Source organism: Suillus subalutaceus (genome assembly GCF_016647625.1).
Source record: "Suillus subalutaceus strain FC151 chromosome Unknown DFJ58scaffold_113, whole genome shotgun sequence".
Classification (NCBI taxonomy): Eukaryota; Fungi; Basidiomycota; class Agaricomycetes; order Boletales; family Suillaceae; genus Suillus; species Suillus subalutaceus.
This window is the reverse complement of record NW_024540362.1, coordinates 50,763-68,089: the sequence shown is the minus strand read 5'-3', so window position 1 is coordinate 68,089 and position 17,327 is coordinate 50,763. Positions and strand designations below refer to the sequence as shown.

General features: G+C 49.4%; 3 protein-coding genes across 3 annotated transcripts; 2 read left to right on the top strand and 1 right to left on the bottom strand.

The window, feature by feature from the left end:
* Positions 1-915: 915 nt before the first annotated feature.
* DFJ58DRAFT_805499 (uncharacterized protein) lies at positions 916-1,717 on the bottom strand. Its single transcript, XM_041391108.1, has 4 exons — positions 1,641-1,717; positions 1,438-1,590; positions 1,212-1,387; positions 916-1,159 (listed from the first exon to the last, which is right to left on the bottom strand). Exons 1-4 carry the CDS (start codon positions 1,707-1,709, stop codon positions 994-996), a joined length of 564 nt encoding a protein of 187 aa, XP_041240075.1. The 5' UTR covers positions 1,710-1,717; the 3' UTR covers positions 916-993.
* Positions 1,718-3,159: 1,442 nt separating this feature from the next.
* DFJ58DRAFT_844525 (uncharacterized protein) lies at positions 3,160-3,715 on the top strand (the record flags this gene model as incomplete). The annotated part of the gene is made up of 3 exons (XM_041393089.1): positions 3,160-3,170; positions 3,221-3,277; positions 3,325-3,715. 3 exons carry the CDS (start codon positions 3,160-3,162, stop codon positions 3,713-3,715), a joined length of 459 nt encoding a protein of 152 aa, XP_041240074.1.
* A 1,441-nt stretch (positions 3,716-5,156) lies between these two features.
* Positions 5,157-8,075, top strand: DFJ58DRAFT_717888 (uncharacterized protein; the record flags this gene model as incomplete). The annotated part of the gene is made up of 9 exons (XM_041384416.1): positions 5,157-5,365; positions 5,406-5,496; positions 5,610-5,840; positions 5,924-6,431; positions 6,482-6,750; positions 6,831-7,138; positions 7,159-7,493; positions 7,545-7,685; positions 7,726-8,075. The coding sequence occupies 9 exons, from the start codon at positions 5,157-5,159 to the stop codon at positions 8,073-8,075; spliced, it is 2,442 nt and encodes an 813-aa protein (XP_041240073.1).
* Between the last annotated feature and the right edge of the window lie 9,252 nt (positions 8,076-17,327).

The window sequence follows — 17,327 nt, the reverse complement described above, 5'->3', positions numbered from 1 at the left end:
TCCAAGCCCGGAGTGTTGAGAGGACAGCGCCAGTCTCCACATCCCAAATAATAACCTTGGAATCCAATGACCCGCTTGCGAGTCTCTTCCCATCGGGGGAGAAACACACCGACTCAACCCTTCCTTTATGTTTCATCAGCGGTTTGAATACCATCTGCTTGCTATCGACGTCCCAGATGATCACGGCTCCATCTCCTCCACCACTCGCAATTTGTCTATCGTCTGGAGATACAGCGACTGAAATCACCCAGTCACTGTGTCCCTCGAATGGTCCTCCTACCCATGCTCTTTTCTCCATGTCGGAGATTCGCAGGGTTTTGTCCTCTGAAGCAGTGACGATCCGTCGACCGTCTTTGAAGAACGCGACTGCTGACACTTTCTTCGTGTGTACTCGCATCGTCTGTGTTTCCACCGACTGGGTTGTCTGTGCCGACTGGGCTGTTTGCGCCGACTGGGTTGTTTGCGCCGACTGGGTTGTTTGCGCCGACTGGGTTGTCTGCGCCGGCTGGGTTGTCTGCGTCGATTGGGTCCTCTTCGGCGTCGTGCGCCTTCATCAGGAAAAATACCCTTGACTACAAGGAGCTATATAGTCAGTGTAGTACCTGTAGCCCAATGTGTCAAGTCCCTACTATACCTTGCTATATAGCCACACGGTTAGGTCTATAGGACTACAGTAGCCTCCTGTAGCAATCGGCTACAGAGCTACAGGCCACTACACGTGCTACATAGTACTACAGGTAACTACAGTAGCATCTTGTAGCAAACGGTCACAGAGCTACAGGCCACTACGCATGCTACATAGTACTACAGTAGCATCTTGTAGCAAACGGCTACAGAGCTACAGGCCACTATGCGCGCTACATATATCTACAGTAGCTTATCATAGTACCACAGGATCCAACGTAGTAGTAGCAGGGAAATTGAATGTATTCAGGGTGGCAAAAATACAACCGTACCTCTGACACTCGTAATAACCAGTGGCCTCCTGAAGCATCAAGCATCACCAGCAGCATCACCAGCCTCTACCCCTTCAGGACGCCCATCCTGCGCCGCTTGCATTTCGACTTCATACTCTCGGATCGCCTCATCAAATATATCATTGGCGAAGGCGTCGACAGATTCTGCTGTCTTGAATGGGTTTATACCACCAGCATGTAACCTTATTGTCAATGTTAGGTCAGGCTAATGATCAATGCAAGTAGGATATGCACCGAGCCACGTCAAGCAGATTATCAAGAATTCTATCCAGTAATTTGTAGGGAGCAGTGCGCTCCTCGAACCGCTGCAAGGAGTCGAGATGTGCAAGGTAGACCGGACCATAAGACACCGAGGAGAATTTAACGTCTTCCCTGACTCCAGTGGTCCACTCGTCGACACAACATTCCATCTGTCAGATGTTAGCTGCCGCCAACCATCAGACATCTCCAAAGTACTCACCACCGTGAGTACCAGCGCCATCAATTTCACAGGTAAAGGATCGAAGTATTTAGCATAGAGTATACCTTCGTCACAGCGATTTGCAAACCACATATCATTAATTGCTTTCTGGATCAATTCCGTTTTGTATATGCCGGATTTTAACTCCCAATCCTTTCACTCGCACAGTCAGACATTGCCTAACGATGGTCAAGATGACATACCTTAAAAACAAATGAATTCCCTTCCTTCAATGACTCGGCCAAGTCACGGTTTGCCTTAATAGCCGCCATTGAACGGCTGGACCGGAAGCCAAAAAATGATGCTGTGAGACCACACATCTTCGTTTTGAGCTCCCCGCGCACATGGGATGTGCGCCTCGTCATCTACGCTGTCACAAAACATCAAACAAGGTCAGCATGAGAACCTAACAGAGTGCTTACCATTTTCACCAATGAAGGCGTGAGTTGAATGGTAAGTCCAGTGATATCAGATGCCTCATGCCAAGCACGTTTCGCTAGCTTGGTTTTGACCAAGAACATTTCAGGAAAAGGTGCCCGAGTGACGACAAGACAGCGGTAAACAGATGTGGCGGTGGTGAGCACATCCTTGGTGACATGATCAAAATCTCCCACCTTTAATCAGTGACGTCTTCCATTGAAACCTTTCATCTTCGCCTTGATGTCTTCATCGGAGATCTCCAGCTGGTCCTTGACCCTGTCAATGTGTTGTGAAGAGTCTTCGACCTCTTCATCATCAATGGAGTCGTCATCACTGAGAAATAATTTCCCGTCAGGTCATTCGTCATTACGGTCATAGGTCCTGTCACCACTGTCGCTACTGTCTTCACTGCTGGCATCACCAGCAGCCAGCACAGGGACAGAATCTGATGAAAGTCTGTCAGTATAAGCCACGACCAGCGCAGATGGCTTACCTTTCGTCTTTTGAGCCAATATGGGAGAATCTGATGAAACATAGTTAGTACAGTTAGTACAAGACACAACCAGCCAAACTTGCTTACCTTTTGTCTTTCGAGCAAATACCGGAGGAAGTGTTTTGCTTGAACTGAAAGCGAGTACCTGTGGCCCGTATGGCTTGGCAGGTACACACCAATCGGTGAACTGATACGTCGTAGTGAGCAATGGAGCACCAGGAAGAATATGATGCTGACCATGTTATCTTCATCGCTGTCAACATCACTTAGCAGCTCAGTGGGCCCGTTATCAAATACCTCTGGATTTGTCCTGTATGTAGTGCGCAGTGCCTTTAAATTACGTTTTCCAATCTTTGCTTGCATAGCTTTATGGCGCTCATCACCTTGCCGAGATTTCGAAACTGTTAGGTAGAAGTCAGTAAAAAAACATGACAAGCAACACCTGAGGATTACATATGTCGATAAGTCTCTTTTTCAGTGGGCCGGTGGTGACGACCACTCGCGGTGTGACCAGCGGTTGATACCATCTAGGCACATAAGTCGTCCTGGGCCTTCGATATGGCATTTGAGGGCGACTTTTTAGAGGACGACCTTTTAGAGGACATTTTCACTGCCATCTATCAGGTTCAGGGTAGTCTGCAGCGCAGAAAAATAGATGACATGCCTTTAAATACGGTGCCGTGGAGTCTGATCAACAAAGGTCTGATCAACAAATAACTGTTCTGTTGATTCAAGTTAGTGTTTTCATTTGCAGTGCAACACTATAAAGTGCGACTGAATTACATTACCATTAACCCTACAATCCCCAAATGAACAAACAGTCAGTGACCGAGTAGTCTGAGACTCACCACACACTAACCAGTCTCATAGATACCCCTTCCCGCAGTTTAGCGAAATGGAGGAAAATGGACTTGAACTCAGGCAATGGTACGTTCCTCTGAGAGCTGCCTTGATGGACACTGACCATCCAGCAGGCCCGTTCCACCTCCAAGTCGCCCATTCCACGTCGTCGTTGCACCAGGACAGGCTAAGGAAGGCCTCAAACGCGCCAAGCAGGGACCATATCCTCCTGATCTTCATTATCCCTTGAACCCACATCATCAGACCCCAGGACCCATCCCCACCTTGCAGACTTACCTGCGAACCCTGGTGTTGGAACGTTGGGATGCTGAGCTCAGACGTTGTGACGAGGCTTGCAAAGCGCAAATATCAGAACACATGCAAGGTCCACTAACTCACCAAGCATATGTAAGGGAGTTAATAATTGGTCACTGGAATGCGGAGAAGAAGAAGTGTGAAGAAGCACGCAAAGTCCAACTTTTGGAAATCCTGCTCGCGTCTCATGGTATAACCACACTTGTTTAGTCTGTTAGTAGTATCAGTTGGGTATGAATGATGGCGCATATGGGTATTAAATTGAAGTGAGTCATCAGTCAGGGCATGAAATAGATAAAACGAAAAGGCAAGGTGTGCAGTGAAAGAATCGAGAAGAGGAGTAAGTAAAAGAATCGAGAAGAGGAGTAAGCAACAGAATCGAGAGGAGGAGTAAAAGCAAAGCCATGCGATGTTTGAACTCTGCAGAGTAGAGAAGATGAGCCAAAGAAAAGCTAGGTGAAGCATGAACTCGCCTTTTTAAAATGAAAGATGGACTGCAGGCTCCAGGCCATGGGCGAAATCAATAGAAAGAAAGCTACGTGATGTGTGAACTCGCCTTTTTAAATGAAAAATGGACTCCAGGCCATGGGTATATGGGGTTGAACAGAAATGGGCAAAATAAAATAGAAACCTAATGGGCAAAATCAAAAGTAAAGCCATGCAATGCATGAAAGAATCGAGAAGAGGAGTAAAAGCAAAGCCATGCGATGCGATGCATGAATTCAGCATTTTCCAAGGGAGAAAGATATGAGATGAGAGGAAGAAAAGGACCAGGCCAAATATGATAGTAACCAGATACCAGTGAAATGAAATGTGGTGCACCGCTGGTAAGAGGGAGGATAGGCTGCCGAACCAGCAACATATCCACCCTAGAAACAAAAGATCAGAAACAAAAGATGAAGGTTGTGTTGTTCTCCAAGGGTGAGGACGCGAAGTTAGCGACAAAGACCTTCAGCAGCAAAAATGGATGGGTAATCCCAACCAAATACAATATCATCATTCGCCTCACGCATTTCACAGGAGGTGAGTAACCAGAAGGTTAGTGACGAAGACCTTCAGCAGCAAAAATGGTGGACTCACGCATTCCTGGATACACGCATTCCACAGGAGGCGAGAGTGACCAACCAAGTGAAATGAAAGGTGGCGCACCATTATGAACTGTGGGTGAGGATGCGAAGGTTAGCGACGAAGACCTTCAGCAGCAAAAATGGACGAACCTGATAGCATTCCAGCTTGCCTCAGGGTAATCCCAACCAAATACAATATCATCATTCGCCTCTGGACTCACGCATTCCTGGATACACGCATTCCACAGGAGGCGAGTAACCAACCAAGTGAAATGAAAGGTGGCGCCCCATTATGAACTGCGTCCGTGTTGGTGGTTCTAGTGCCTGGAAACCAGCATATTAGGATGTGAAACCAGTCACTGTTGGCAACAACTAACCTGCCATGCCTAATTGTATGTTTTGCGGCAAGGTCACATCTACGCATGAGGGTCTCAAAAGACACATTGTAGGACGGCCTGAATGCTGAAGGGAGTGGACATCAATGATTGAAGATATAGAGGCGGAGGATTTGCACACACCTGATGTAGACTTTGGCCATGAAGACATAGTCCCACTGCCATGTTCATGCGCGCTCAGGTCCTGAAATGGACACCAACCCTACACTCACCAAAATTTGTCGCGTTTCAGTCGAAGAAGTTGATGACGAGGATGGTACATCACTCAACATTGGCCGCTATATTGAACCCCAGCCAAATGCAGGCTGGGGATTTGGCGAAGGGGAGACCAGATTTGAAAGACGTAGAAGGGAACAACAGCAAGGTGGCAAAGATCTGTGGTCTCCCTTTGAGGATGCGTAAGTCCTTGGACATGCTGGCCAGATATGTACTGAGTAGAAGACTCACCAGGGAAGAGTGGGGTTTAGCGCAGTGGATTGTCAAAAATCTGGGACAAACATGGACCGACGAATTTCTAAAACTACCCATAGTACGTCGAGAGCCTTGAACAAGAATGGAACTCACCGTATTGATGCTGTCGACAGACACAACACCGCATGAAGCCATCGTTTCACAACAATCGTTCATTCTTGCAAAGAATAGACGAACTTCAACATGGTCCGGGGGTGGAGCTGTAAAAAGGTTACTGTCCGTGGTAATTGTGAGGACGAGGACAGAGCATTTTTGGAAGAAGAGGTTGAGCTGTGGAGTCGAGATCCTGTTGAATGTGTGAAGGAGCTCATTGGAAACCCTGCTTTCAAGGCGGATATGGCCTACTCACCTGCCAAAGCATATTCTGACCGTGCAGGCCAACATAGAGTTATTGGACGAGATGTGGGACAGCAGACTGGTGGGGCGAGAAACAGGTAAGATTAATCTAGAGAAGCATTGAAGGAATTGACTCACCTCACATGTAGAAAGCATTGCCTGAAGGAGCGACTATAGCTCCGATTATTTTGTCTTCAGACAAAACGATGTTGTCACAGTTCCGAGGCGATAAGTCTGCGTGGCCCGTGTATATGTCTATCGGCAACGTCACAAAAGCAAAAAGGCATCAGGCGTCTTCACGTGCGACTGTACTGATCGGATACATACCTGCAGTCAAGCTGGACTGCTTCACTCATGAAGAACGGTCCCTGGCTGGATACCGTCTCTTCCATCACTGCATGGCTCTCCTGCTCCATCCTCTGATTGCCGCCGGCAATGATGGCGTCGAGATGGTGTGTGCTGACTCATGGATACGTCGTGTGTACCCGATTCTGGCCGCATACGTGGCCGATTTCCCTGAACAGTGTTTGGTGGCCTGTTGCAAGGAAAATCGATGTCCGAAGTGTCTTGTGGCAGCAGAGGAGCGAGGGGATGTGCTGGACTCAGTTATGCGTGATACTGAGACCACGATGGATGTCTTGCAAAGGCGTAAGATCGGTCAGCATCCGCCTGAATTCGAGGAAATGGGACTACATAGCGTTTACAAGCTTTCTGGGCCAAAATTCCTCATGCCGACATCTTCCTAGCGTTCACTCCGGATCTTTTGCACCAAGTTCATAAAGGTGTGTTCAAGGACCACCTTGTGAGGTGGTGTCAGCAAATAATCGGGGAGGAAGAGATGGACGCACGTTTCAAGGCAATGCCAAATTACCCAGGGCTCCGGCACTTCAAGAAAGGAATATCGACTGTGAAGCAATGGACCGGAAGTGAACATAAAGAAATGCAGCGAGTCTTTGTAGGCTTACTCACCGGAGCAGTGCCTAGGTGTGTGTATTTCGAGTCTCGAACATGGTATATGTGGCTGATATCGTATGCCGGGTAGTCAGGTCTTGGTAGTTGCTCGTTCGATTCTGGACTTTCGCATATTATGCGCAACTGCGAATTCACACAGCGGATTCGCTCGAAGCCCTACAAACAGCACTATCAGTATTTCACGCTAACAAGGAGGTCCTCAAGGAACTGTCTATTCGTGAACATTTCAACATCCCCAAACTGCACCAACTCTCTCATTACGTCCAGTCAATCACATTGTTTGGTGCAGCTGATGGTTTCAACACAGAACTTCCTGAGCGCTTGCATATAGACTTTGCAAAGGACACTTACCGTGCCAGCAATAAACGTGATTATGAGGAACAAATGGTCTTGTGGCTTCAACGCCAGGAAGCCGTCTTCTTGCAGGTACATATCTGGATTGGCTGGAACATGTGCCTCTCTCAGCTGCAGGCCGGACCAAGCATGTTTCAAACACGTACGACTCAGACCTGGACTCAGACTCGGACTCAGTCACAGGGTGTGATGTATCAGATGCAGCTACTCCCCATACCACTTATGCCGAACGATCGCAATCGACGCATGTCCTTGCAAAGGCTCCAGCGCATCCACATCGAGCGGTTCAAGACATTGTAACATCACATGGGGCTACTGATTTTCTCACAGCTCTCCAGTCTTTCATACGCAAGAATCTCCCTGGCTGTACTGTCGTACCAGGGGTGCAGGACCGTTTTGACATTTACCGACAAGTGGTCATTGTGACACCACCTGACCTCTGAGTTAGTGACATACCAACGCGGAGGCGCGTTAGAGCAACACCTGAGATATTGTCATCAGGCCGTAAGCCTGGTTGTCCGGCTCGGTTTGATATGGGGTTGATATCTGACAGACCTCATCCTGCGTGTTTGTGGACTCTGGATGGTAAGTTGTTGGGAGTTATCTGAAGGGCGATGTTTGATAGTAACTGTTGCAGGTCTGAGAGTGGCTCAAGTGCGTGCTATATTCTCCCTCCCTCGTCAGTTCGGCACATACACCAGAGCCCTCGCATACATCGAGTGGTTCACACCTTTCAGGGCACCAGACCCTTCTTCTGGAATGCGACAAGTGTCGCGCTCGACCCGCCATTGTCGCTGCAATGCTGCGGTTATTCATGTCGACGAAATCATTAGGCCTTGTCATCTTATACCGAAGATGGGTCTGTCAGTTGAGCCAAGGTTGAGAAGTGGTAATGCATACGAGGCCGCAAATGATTTTTATTTTAACGAGTTCATCGACGGCGAGATGTTTTGCGCATCAGCGGCCACTAATTAAATTGCAGAACGCTACTGCGCTATGAAGCCACCTGTAGCCACCCGTAGCGGACATGGTAGCTCCTGTAGCTACCTGTAGCGGCCGTAGTAGCTACTGTAGCCACCTGTAGCACACTGTTTGGCTTTGTGACTACTGTAGTAGTATGTAGCAGAGCTTGAGGCTACATGGCGCTATGGTGGCTATATAGCTCTATATAGCTGTCACCGGGGCTACGACGATCTAGGCTTTTTACTGATGTTCTCACAGTAAGATATGCTTTTTTTGCTACATAGAGCAATCCTGACATGTTGCTAGATAGGAAAATGGACGGCCAGTAGCGTTTGAAGTTGACAAGGAGCGTACTCTGTGGTTAAGTTGTCGATCTCATGTGTAGTGAGAAGTCGGGAGTAAAACTGGACGTCTGCCTATAACCCCACCACCCAATTGCAAATAAGCTTATAGGGCCAGCTAAAATGGCAACACCCGCTACCTCTTCGGCATTTGGATTTTGCTTATCCTTTGTTTCAGATACAAGCAACTTTAATCCCGTCCTTGTCGCGTTCATTAATATTCCTAAATGCCTCTTATTTTGTCGCACTGTTCACCGTCTCCCCCTCTTTTTATTCCTCCCTTGCCCTTTTAAATGCACGATCGTCCAAGACCATTGGACTCTGGAATCGGCAGCCAATGAACGATCATGACGGTTGCCCCAGAACTTCGTCTACCAGATGCATAAAACTACCTACCTCAGCGAGGGACGAAGACTGAGATAAATCACCACCATAGGCGGGCTCGAGGTAGCTAAAGACAGATGTGGATCTCATTTCGCTACTTCCGAATCAGATTCAGTGCCTTTGTATGTAAATGCCCGTCACTAGCGGCTCAGCTATATATAACTCACCTGCATAGAACCAGTAGCGTCAAGTTCAGTAAGCGCGGTAATTGAAGTCATCATGCATCAGGCCTAGGGTCAAGTTCATCCTAGTTCCTCGCGCCTCCCCTCGGAGCAAAGTTGCTACTAATAATTGAAGTCATCGGCGTCAAGTTCCTCGCGCTTCTCGTAGGCCGTGTTCCGGCTGGCGTGATAGTCGAATCTGACTTCAAGTTCCTTGCGCTTCTCCTCGCCCCTCTTCCCGTAGTGGGAGTCACATCAGCGTTAAGTTCCTCGCAACATCTAGCAGCAAGTTACGTTTATCAACCTCCGCATAGTGATGAGTTATGAATACTCACTGGAACGTTTCGTGATATCAGTCGCTCAGGAGTTTCAGATTGCATCAGGCGCTGCCTTGGATTCACTTGTCCATAGCTATACTGCTTCATACAGTACTGGCGACATGGTGTTTTACTAGGCTATGAAATACCATACATTACAAGATGAGCAAGTTGTAAGCACTGGTACCTGTTGGTGCCGCGTGTTGAGGAGAACTGGAAATATGCGAAGGCTGGTGTGGAAACTATAAGACTACTGTAGAATGATACAGAATGTAACAAAAGTAAATGCGAAGACGCTTCTCTACGTGACAGTCGTCAGACTAAGTATAATTATGCTATCGTGGTACAAGTGAACAGGCATTTAGAACGTATCACTACTCAAGAAGCTGGGGATAACTCTTGGTAGATGAACACAGGTACCAAAGCTTTCGTTGCCGCCCTTCATTAGGCTGCATGTTGACGGGTTACACTGAGGATGAGAGACAATTACAAGGGGCTTCATAAAATGGAAAAGAAAAAACCGAACCTAGAACAAAGCAATACCTGCAGCATGCGGTCGGACATTTAAGTGGGTGAATCGAGAAATATTGGAAAAATGCATACCTTTGTAAGTTTCTGCCCTTCGGATAAGATATCAAGACAAGACCGCAGACCCTTCAAACACCACTGCCGTTCGAGCCAGGAAAGGAGGTGACGATTCCAGAAAGCGTGGAATTTACGTTTGAGCGTGTCATCCCGTAGATTTGGAACACATGAGAGATGAATAGTCCAGTTTTGACAGGCGTACTTGAGAGCATCGGAAGATGATTGACTTTTTTGATGTGCTTTGCGTGTGAAAGTCATGAAGGCATTCATAGCATGGATGATCTCCCTGTTTGGCAGACGAGATGTTGATAATGCAGAGACGGAATAATGCTGGTGGTTTAACGCCATCAACGCCGGCAGCATTAAGAAATCCGGCAAGGTTTTGAACTGCTGAATAACTTGGAAGGCTAGCGGTAAAGACAATTCTGGAACGATGGTATACTCGCCGATTGCTTCCAACGTGCTCGAGAATTCTTCCATAGTCACCCAGAAAGACGCCGCGGGAGTGAATTGCCACGCTTGGCCATGAGACGTCTGCAGCCAGTCTCGTCCTCCTGGGGTCTGCAGCCAGTCTCGTCCTCCCTGGGTCTGCAGCCAGTCGTGTGCTCCCTGGGTCTGCAGCCAGTCTCGTCCTCCCTGGATCTGCAGCCAATCTCGTCCTCCCTGGGTCTGCAGCCAGTTGTGTGCTCCCTGGGTCTGCAAACAGTCTCGTCCTCCCCGGGTTTGCAGCCAGTTGTGTGCTTCCTGGGTCTGCAGCCAGTCCCGTCCTCCCTGGGTCTGCAGCCAGTCTCGTCCTCCCTGGGTCTGCAGCCAGTCTCGTCCTCGCTGGGTCTGTAGCCATTCTTGTCCTAGCTGGGTCTGCAGCCAGTGTCGTGCTCGCTGAGTCCGCGGCCACTTTCGTCCTTCCTGGGTCTGCAGCAAGTTTCGTCCTTCCTGGGTCTGCTGCAAGTATTGTGCTCGCTGAGTCTGCAGCCAGTCTCGTCCCCCCTGGGTCTGCCACCAGTGTCGTCCACCCTCAGTCTGCAGCCAGTCTTGTCCCTCTGTCTGCAGCCAGTCTCGTCCCCTATCAGTCTGCAGCCAGTCTCGTCCTAGACGAGTCTGCAGCCAGTATCGTCGTAGACGACTCTGCAGTAAGTATCGTCCTAGACGAGTTTGCAGCCAACCTCGTTCACTCTCGATCTTAACCCAGCTTTGTCTCTCATGGGTGCACAGCTCGCTATTTAGCACTTCCTCGATCGCCTGGCGGCATGAGTAGCATGAGTAGCATGCCGAGTTTGACACGCTCCGCAATTCTGGCATCCAGCATCCCTTCCAGTGTAATCCTGCCTCTGTCCTCAGCCAGAGTAGTCCTCTCTGGGTCTCGCACCATTCTTTTCCTCCCTTCGTATGCAACCAGGCACTCCCGTCGTTGGTCTCCAGCCAGGCACTCCCACCCTTGATGCCCAGCCAGGCACTCCCGCCCTCGGTCCCAAGCCAGGCACTCCCCCTCTTGGTCCCCAGCCAGGCACTCCCATCCTCACTCCCCAGCCAAGCACACCCATCCTCACTCCCCAGCCAAAATTGTAAATCTGAAGTGCGATCTCCCCGAAGCCATAGTATACCGCTAAGGACCGACATTGGCTCCGGTGGCTGAACGAGGAACGCTAATGACTCTGTTAATTTTTGGGGGTCCCCAGGTTGCATGGCTTGGTTCTGCTTCTTCAGTTCTAAGAGCGCGTCCAGTAGTTCTGTGCTTTCAGGAATCTCTTTCATCATCAAGCGAAGAGAGGAATCAGCGAGTAGTGAATGGGGTGATGGCATATCATGCACTTCAGGGAGGCTGCAGTTTGAGGGGTCGGAGACATAGTCACGAATGGACGAGTGATATACATTCACGGGGAGGCTGGCGTCGGTAGGAATATCCATGACAGACCGGAGCTGCACTAGCGTTGCCTCGGCATCACAGCCCTGACCAGGGCCAAGAAGTTTCGAGATTTGTGATAGCGGTAGAGGATCTGCAAGTGCAGCGACAATGGACAAGTGCAGGTATGCCCGCTTGGGATCGGCACATGTGGAGAGGATACGGTCGTATAACCTGTACACCTCCGTTCCCGCTAGCAGCTCGCTCGTCAGTTCGAGCATCAGCTGTAACCGATCGCTGGGATCATTGTATCCATCGTCGACAATAAACTTCATCATTGTAGACGCCACGATGAAACGTCTGCCAGCTCGGCTCGCCAGCTTCGCAAGGTCACCCCCTGATGGCTGCGGGAAATCGGGATGGCGGTATTGCAGCTCTCCGAATGAATGCTCCAAAAATATATAGATGTCACTGTCGACATCGGCACCGTCTAGCGAGATAATGGCAGCAGGACCCTCCCCAGAAGTTTTCACTGGTATCTCGCACACCAGCGAGCGCACCTCTTCGTTCTGAAAGACTTTACAGATATGCGGTTCCGAGCGACTCGTGAGCAGAATGTGGGTCACGGGCAGATCAGGTTCACGAAGAGCCTGTGCAAGGGAAAGGATGAGATCGATAAGCTCCGGTTCGGACGTGCATTCATCAAGTGCATCGACGACAAACGACAAAGGCGGACCCCCGCGCAATCTGAGTCGAAGCCATCGGAGAGGTTGGAGAAAGAGAGCCTCCATCTGGTCGCAGAGAGGTGTGTCTGGGTCTAGTAGAGCGGGATTATCGCGGATAGTTCTGTTCACATCCTTCCGGATGCTGGGGAAATTGGTGGCAAGCTGGTAAACAATCGTAGTAAAAAAATAACCAGCGGTGCAGCGTTTCGTGTGCTTGCGCGAGAAAAAGAACGTCCCCGCTAACCGCCTTTTCGACGTTCGTCTCTTCTGTCACTTTTATACCTCTCATCCTTTCAGCAACAGTGAACGCAACGGCAGACTTTCCGACGCCTGCCGTGCCATGCAGCCAAACGAGCTGATTCTGCTCTGTGTCGTCCAGGAATCCGTGGATGTATTTGAGGAGATCCACCCGGGTCCCTTGCAGACATTTTGGATGGGGCTGACGTTCGCGGGAGTTATATTGAGCACCCTTGACAGCGACCTCGGACAGCTTCGCCCAAATTCCATGAAGAGCTGTCAAAGAGGTCAGAGAGCATGCGAGAGATATGAAATGGAAGTACTAACATTGATCATCACTCATTGACGAAGGTTATGATGCGAGATGCAATGAACCAATTGAAAGTATTAGCTGGGTTCGAGAGTGTGGTTAGAAATAATATTGGCAATATTTATCTGGAAGGGACGACATACGAAGATTTGAATCGAAGCTTGTAAGTTGTGACAAGACTTGGGTCGCGGAAGGATCCAACTGTCGAATAATGGAGAGTGCGAAGCGTGATGGAGATGGGATGGAGGGATGGATGTTTCAATCTATTCTGCTATGAAAAGCTCAATGGATGATTGTGGAATACAGTTGAAGCTTGAATAAGCGCTCGTTGTACAGTGCTTGCTGCAGGAGGACATAAGGCTGCTGTGCGGCACGTGACCACACCACTGCACAACCAGATATACGTCAGTACTAGCTATAGCTACTATCGGTTATTACAACTTCTGACGACCGCTGATTCGGACACTTTGCAATATCTCACTCAACTCTGCTTCAAATCATATTCTATCTCAGTCTCATTGTACACTTATAATACACTACTGCGAAGTTGAATAATTGAAATTGGTCGAGAAATGATTGAGATCCTTGTTTGATCAGGCCTAGGTGTGACAGAGCCCAAACATCACGTCTGTTTGTCACCAAGCCGAATCTGCCGTAGCGGAGTTTCAGGCCTATTGTTTTGTCGTCTGATGCAGAGACAAGTTGCTGGCCGCCAGGCAACCACACAATACATCGAATGGAACCTTCGTGACCCCAAGAGCTGAACAGAGGCTCGGCGTTATCCGCGCGTCAAACCTTAATGGAATGCAATGACCCGGATGCTAATTTTAGTCCATCTGGGCTGAAGGCGACACAAAACACTGCACTCCAAGCCCGGAGTGTTGAGAGGACAGCGCCAGTCTCCACATCCCAAATAATAACTTTGGAATCCAATGACCCGCGTGCGAGTCTCTTTCCATCGGGGGAGAAACACACCGACTCAACCCTTCCTTTATGTTTCACCAGCGGCTTGAATGCCATCTGCTTGCTATCGGCGTCCCAAATGATCACGGCTCCATCTCCTCCACCACTCGCAATTTGCATATCGTCTGGAGAAACAGCGACTGAAATCACACAGTCACTATGTCCCTCGAATGGCCCTCCCACCCATGCTCTTTTCTCCACGTCGGAGATTCGCAGGGTTTTGTCCTCTGAAGCAGTGACGATTCGTCGACCGTCTTTGAATAACGCGACTGCTGACACTTTCTTCGTGTGTACTCGCATCGTCTGTGTTTCCACCGACTGGGTTGTCTGCGCCGACTGGGCTGTTTGCGCCGATCGAGTTGTTTGCGCCGACTGGGCTGTCTGCGCCGACTGGGTTGTCTGCGTCGATTGGGTCCTCTTCGGCGTCGTGCGCCTTCTCACAGTAAGATATGCTTTTTTTGCTACATAGAGCAATCCTGACATGTTGCTAGATAGGAAAATGGACGGCCAGTAGCGTTTGAAGTTGACAAGGAGCGTACTCTGTGGTTAAGTCGTCGATCTCATGTGTAGTGAGAAGTCGTGAATAAAACTGGACGTCTGCCCATAACCCCACCACCCAATTGCAAATAAGCTTATAGGGCCAGCTAAAGTGGCAACACCCGCTACCCTCTTCGGCATTTGGATTTTGCTTATCCTTTGTTTCAGATACAAGCAACTTTAATCCCGTCCTTGTCGCCTTCATTAATATTCCTAAATGTCTCTTATTTTGCCGCACTGTTCACCGTCTCCTCCTCTTTTTATCCCTCTCTTGCCCTTATAGATGCCTAGTTGAACTCCTGCCAGGTACATACCAGTCCTCCATGGTAGCACTTGATCTATGTAACATGATAATAATGTTGCTGTTCATAGTCTCTATTTGATACCTTGCTCAGATGGAGCAGAGGAGGCTCGAGAATATCCGCTCGGCCTCGTGCCTCGGCCAGCCGACATGCTCCCCCTGCAGTCATTTGCACAGCCTGATCACTCCCAAGTCGACATCATGTTTTCCACATAGTGCAAGACAGGCGTCTGATCCAGTTCATGTTAATAATTTAGCACACTCAATAGGCGGGGCAGAAGGGAAAGGGGCATGATCGTTTAAGACCATTGGACTCTGGAATCGGCAACCAATGAACGATCACGACGGTTGCTCCAGAACTTCGTCTACCAGATTGATAAAACTATCTCAGCGAGGGACGAAGACTGAGATAAATCACCACCATGGGCGGGCTCGTGGTAGCTAAAGACAGATGTGGATCTCATTTCGCTACTTCCGAAAATCAGATTCAGTGCCTTTGTACGTAAATGCTCACTAGCGGCTCAGCTATATGTGACTCACCTGCGTAGAACCACTGGCGTCAAGTTCAGTAAGCGCGGTAATTGAAGTCACCAGGGTGAAGTTCATCCTAGCTAGTTCCTCGCGGCTCCCTCGGAGTAAAGTTGCTACTAATAATTGAAGTCATCGGCGTCAAGTTCCTCGCGCTTCTCGTAGGCCGTGTTCCCGGCGTGATAGTCGAATTTGATTCCAAGTTCGTTGCGCTTCTCCTCGCCCCTCTTCCCGTAGTGGGAGTCACATCGGCATTAAGTTCCTCGCAACATCTAGCAGCGAGTTACGTTTATCAACCTCCGCATAGTGATGAGTTATGAATACTCACTGGAACGTTTCGTGATGTCAGTCGCTCAGGAGTTTCAGATTGCATCAGGCGCTGCCTTGGATTCACTTGTCCATAGCTATCGATTGTAGTCAGATGGCAAGGCTTTCAGTTTCACTGCTTCATACAGTACTGGCGACATGGTGCTTTCAAGTTACTAGGCTATGAAATACCATACATTACAAGATGAGCAAGTTGTAAGCAGTAGTACCTGTTGGTGGCGCGTGTCAAGGAGAGCTGGAAAAATGCGAAGGCTGGTGTAAAACTATAAGACTACTGTAGAATGATACAGAATGTAACAAAAGTAAATGCGAAGACACTTCTCTACGTGACAGTCGTCAGACTAAGTATAGTTATGCTATCGTGGAACAAGTGAACAGGTATTTAGAATGTATCAACACTCAAGAAGCTGGGGAGAACTCTTGGTAGACGAACACGGGTGCCAAAGCTTTCGTTTGCCGCCCTTCATTAGGCTGCATGTTGACGGGTTACACTGAGGATGAGAGAGAATTACAAGGGGCTTCATAAAGTGGAAAATAAAAACCGAACCTAGAACAAGGCAATACCTGCAGCATGCGGTCAGATATTTGGGTGGTGAATTGAAAAATATTAGAAAAATGCACACCTTTGCAAGTTTCTGCCCTTCGGATAAGATATCAAGACAAGACCGCAGACCCTTCAAACACCACTGCCATTCGAGCCAGGAAAGGAGGTGACGATTCCAGAAAGTATGGAATCTACGGTTAAGCGTGCCATCCCGTGGATTTGGAGTACATGAGAGATGGATAGTCCAGTTTTGACAGGCGTATTTGAGAGCGTCGGAAGAAAATCGACTTTTTTGCTGCGCTTTGTGTGTGAAAGTCGTGAAGGCATTCATAGAATGGATGATCTCCCTGTTTAGCTGACTATATGTTGATAATGCAGAGACAGAACGATGCTGGTGGTTTAACGCCATCAACGCCGGCAGCATTAAGAAATCCGGCAAGGTTTTGAACTGCTGAATAACTTGGAAGGCTAGCGGTAAAGACAATTCTGGAACGATGGTATACTCGCTGATTGCTTCCAACGTGCTCGAGAATTCTTCCATAGTTACCCAGAAAGACGCCGCGGGGAGTGGATTGCCACGCTTGGCCATGGGGCGTCTGCAGCCAGCCTCGTCCTCCCTGGGTCTGCAGCCAGTCTCGTCCTCCCTGGGTCTGCAGCCAATTTTGTCCTCCCCACGTCTGCAGCCAGTCTCGCCCTCCCTGGGTCTGCAACCAGTCTCGTCCTCTCTGGATTTGCAGCCAGTCTCGTCCTCCCTGGGTCTGCAGCCAGTCTCGTCCTCCCAGGGTCTGCAGCCAGTCTCGTCCTCCCCGGGTCTGCAGCCATTCTCGTCCTCCCTGGGTCTGCAGCCAGTCTCGTCCTAAGTAAGTCCGCAGCCAGTCTCGTCCTCCCCGGGTCTGCAGCCAGTCTCGTCCTCCCCGGGTCTGCAGCCAGTCTCGTCCTCCCTGGGCCTGCAGCCAGTCTCGTCCTCCCTGGGTCTGCAGCCAGCTGTGTGCCCCCTGTGTTTGCAGCCAGTCTCGTCCTCCCTGGGCCTGCAGCCAGTCTCGTGCTCGCTGGGTCTGCAGCCAGTTATGTGCTCGCTGGGTCTGCAGCCAGTCTCGTCCTCCCTGGGTCTGCAGCCAGTCTTGTGCTCGCTGGGTCTGCAGCCAGTCTCGTCCTCCCTGGGTC

What these genes read in the sequence shown, in the direction of transcription:
- DFJ58DRAFT_805499 (XM_041391108.1), bottom strand. Translation starts at nt 1,709, where the DNA reads ATGGCGGCTATTAAGGCAAACCGTGACTTGGCCGAGTCATTGAAGGAA. An exon ending in TGGCGCTGGTACTCACGGTG is followed by an intron (nt 1,388 to 1,437) that starts GTGAGTACTTTG and finishes AACATCTGACAG; the next exon opens with ATGGAATGTTGTGTCGACGA. An exon ending in AATCTGCTTGACGTGGCTCG is followed by an intron (nt 1,160 to 1,211) that starts GTGCATATCCTA and finishes ATTGACAATAAG; the next exon opens with GTTACATGCTGGTGGTATAA.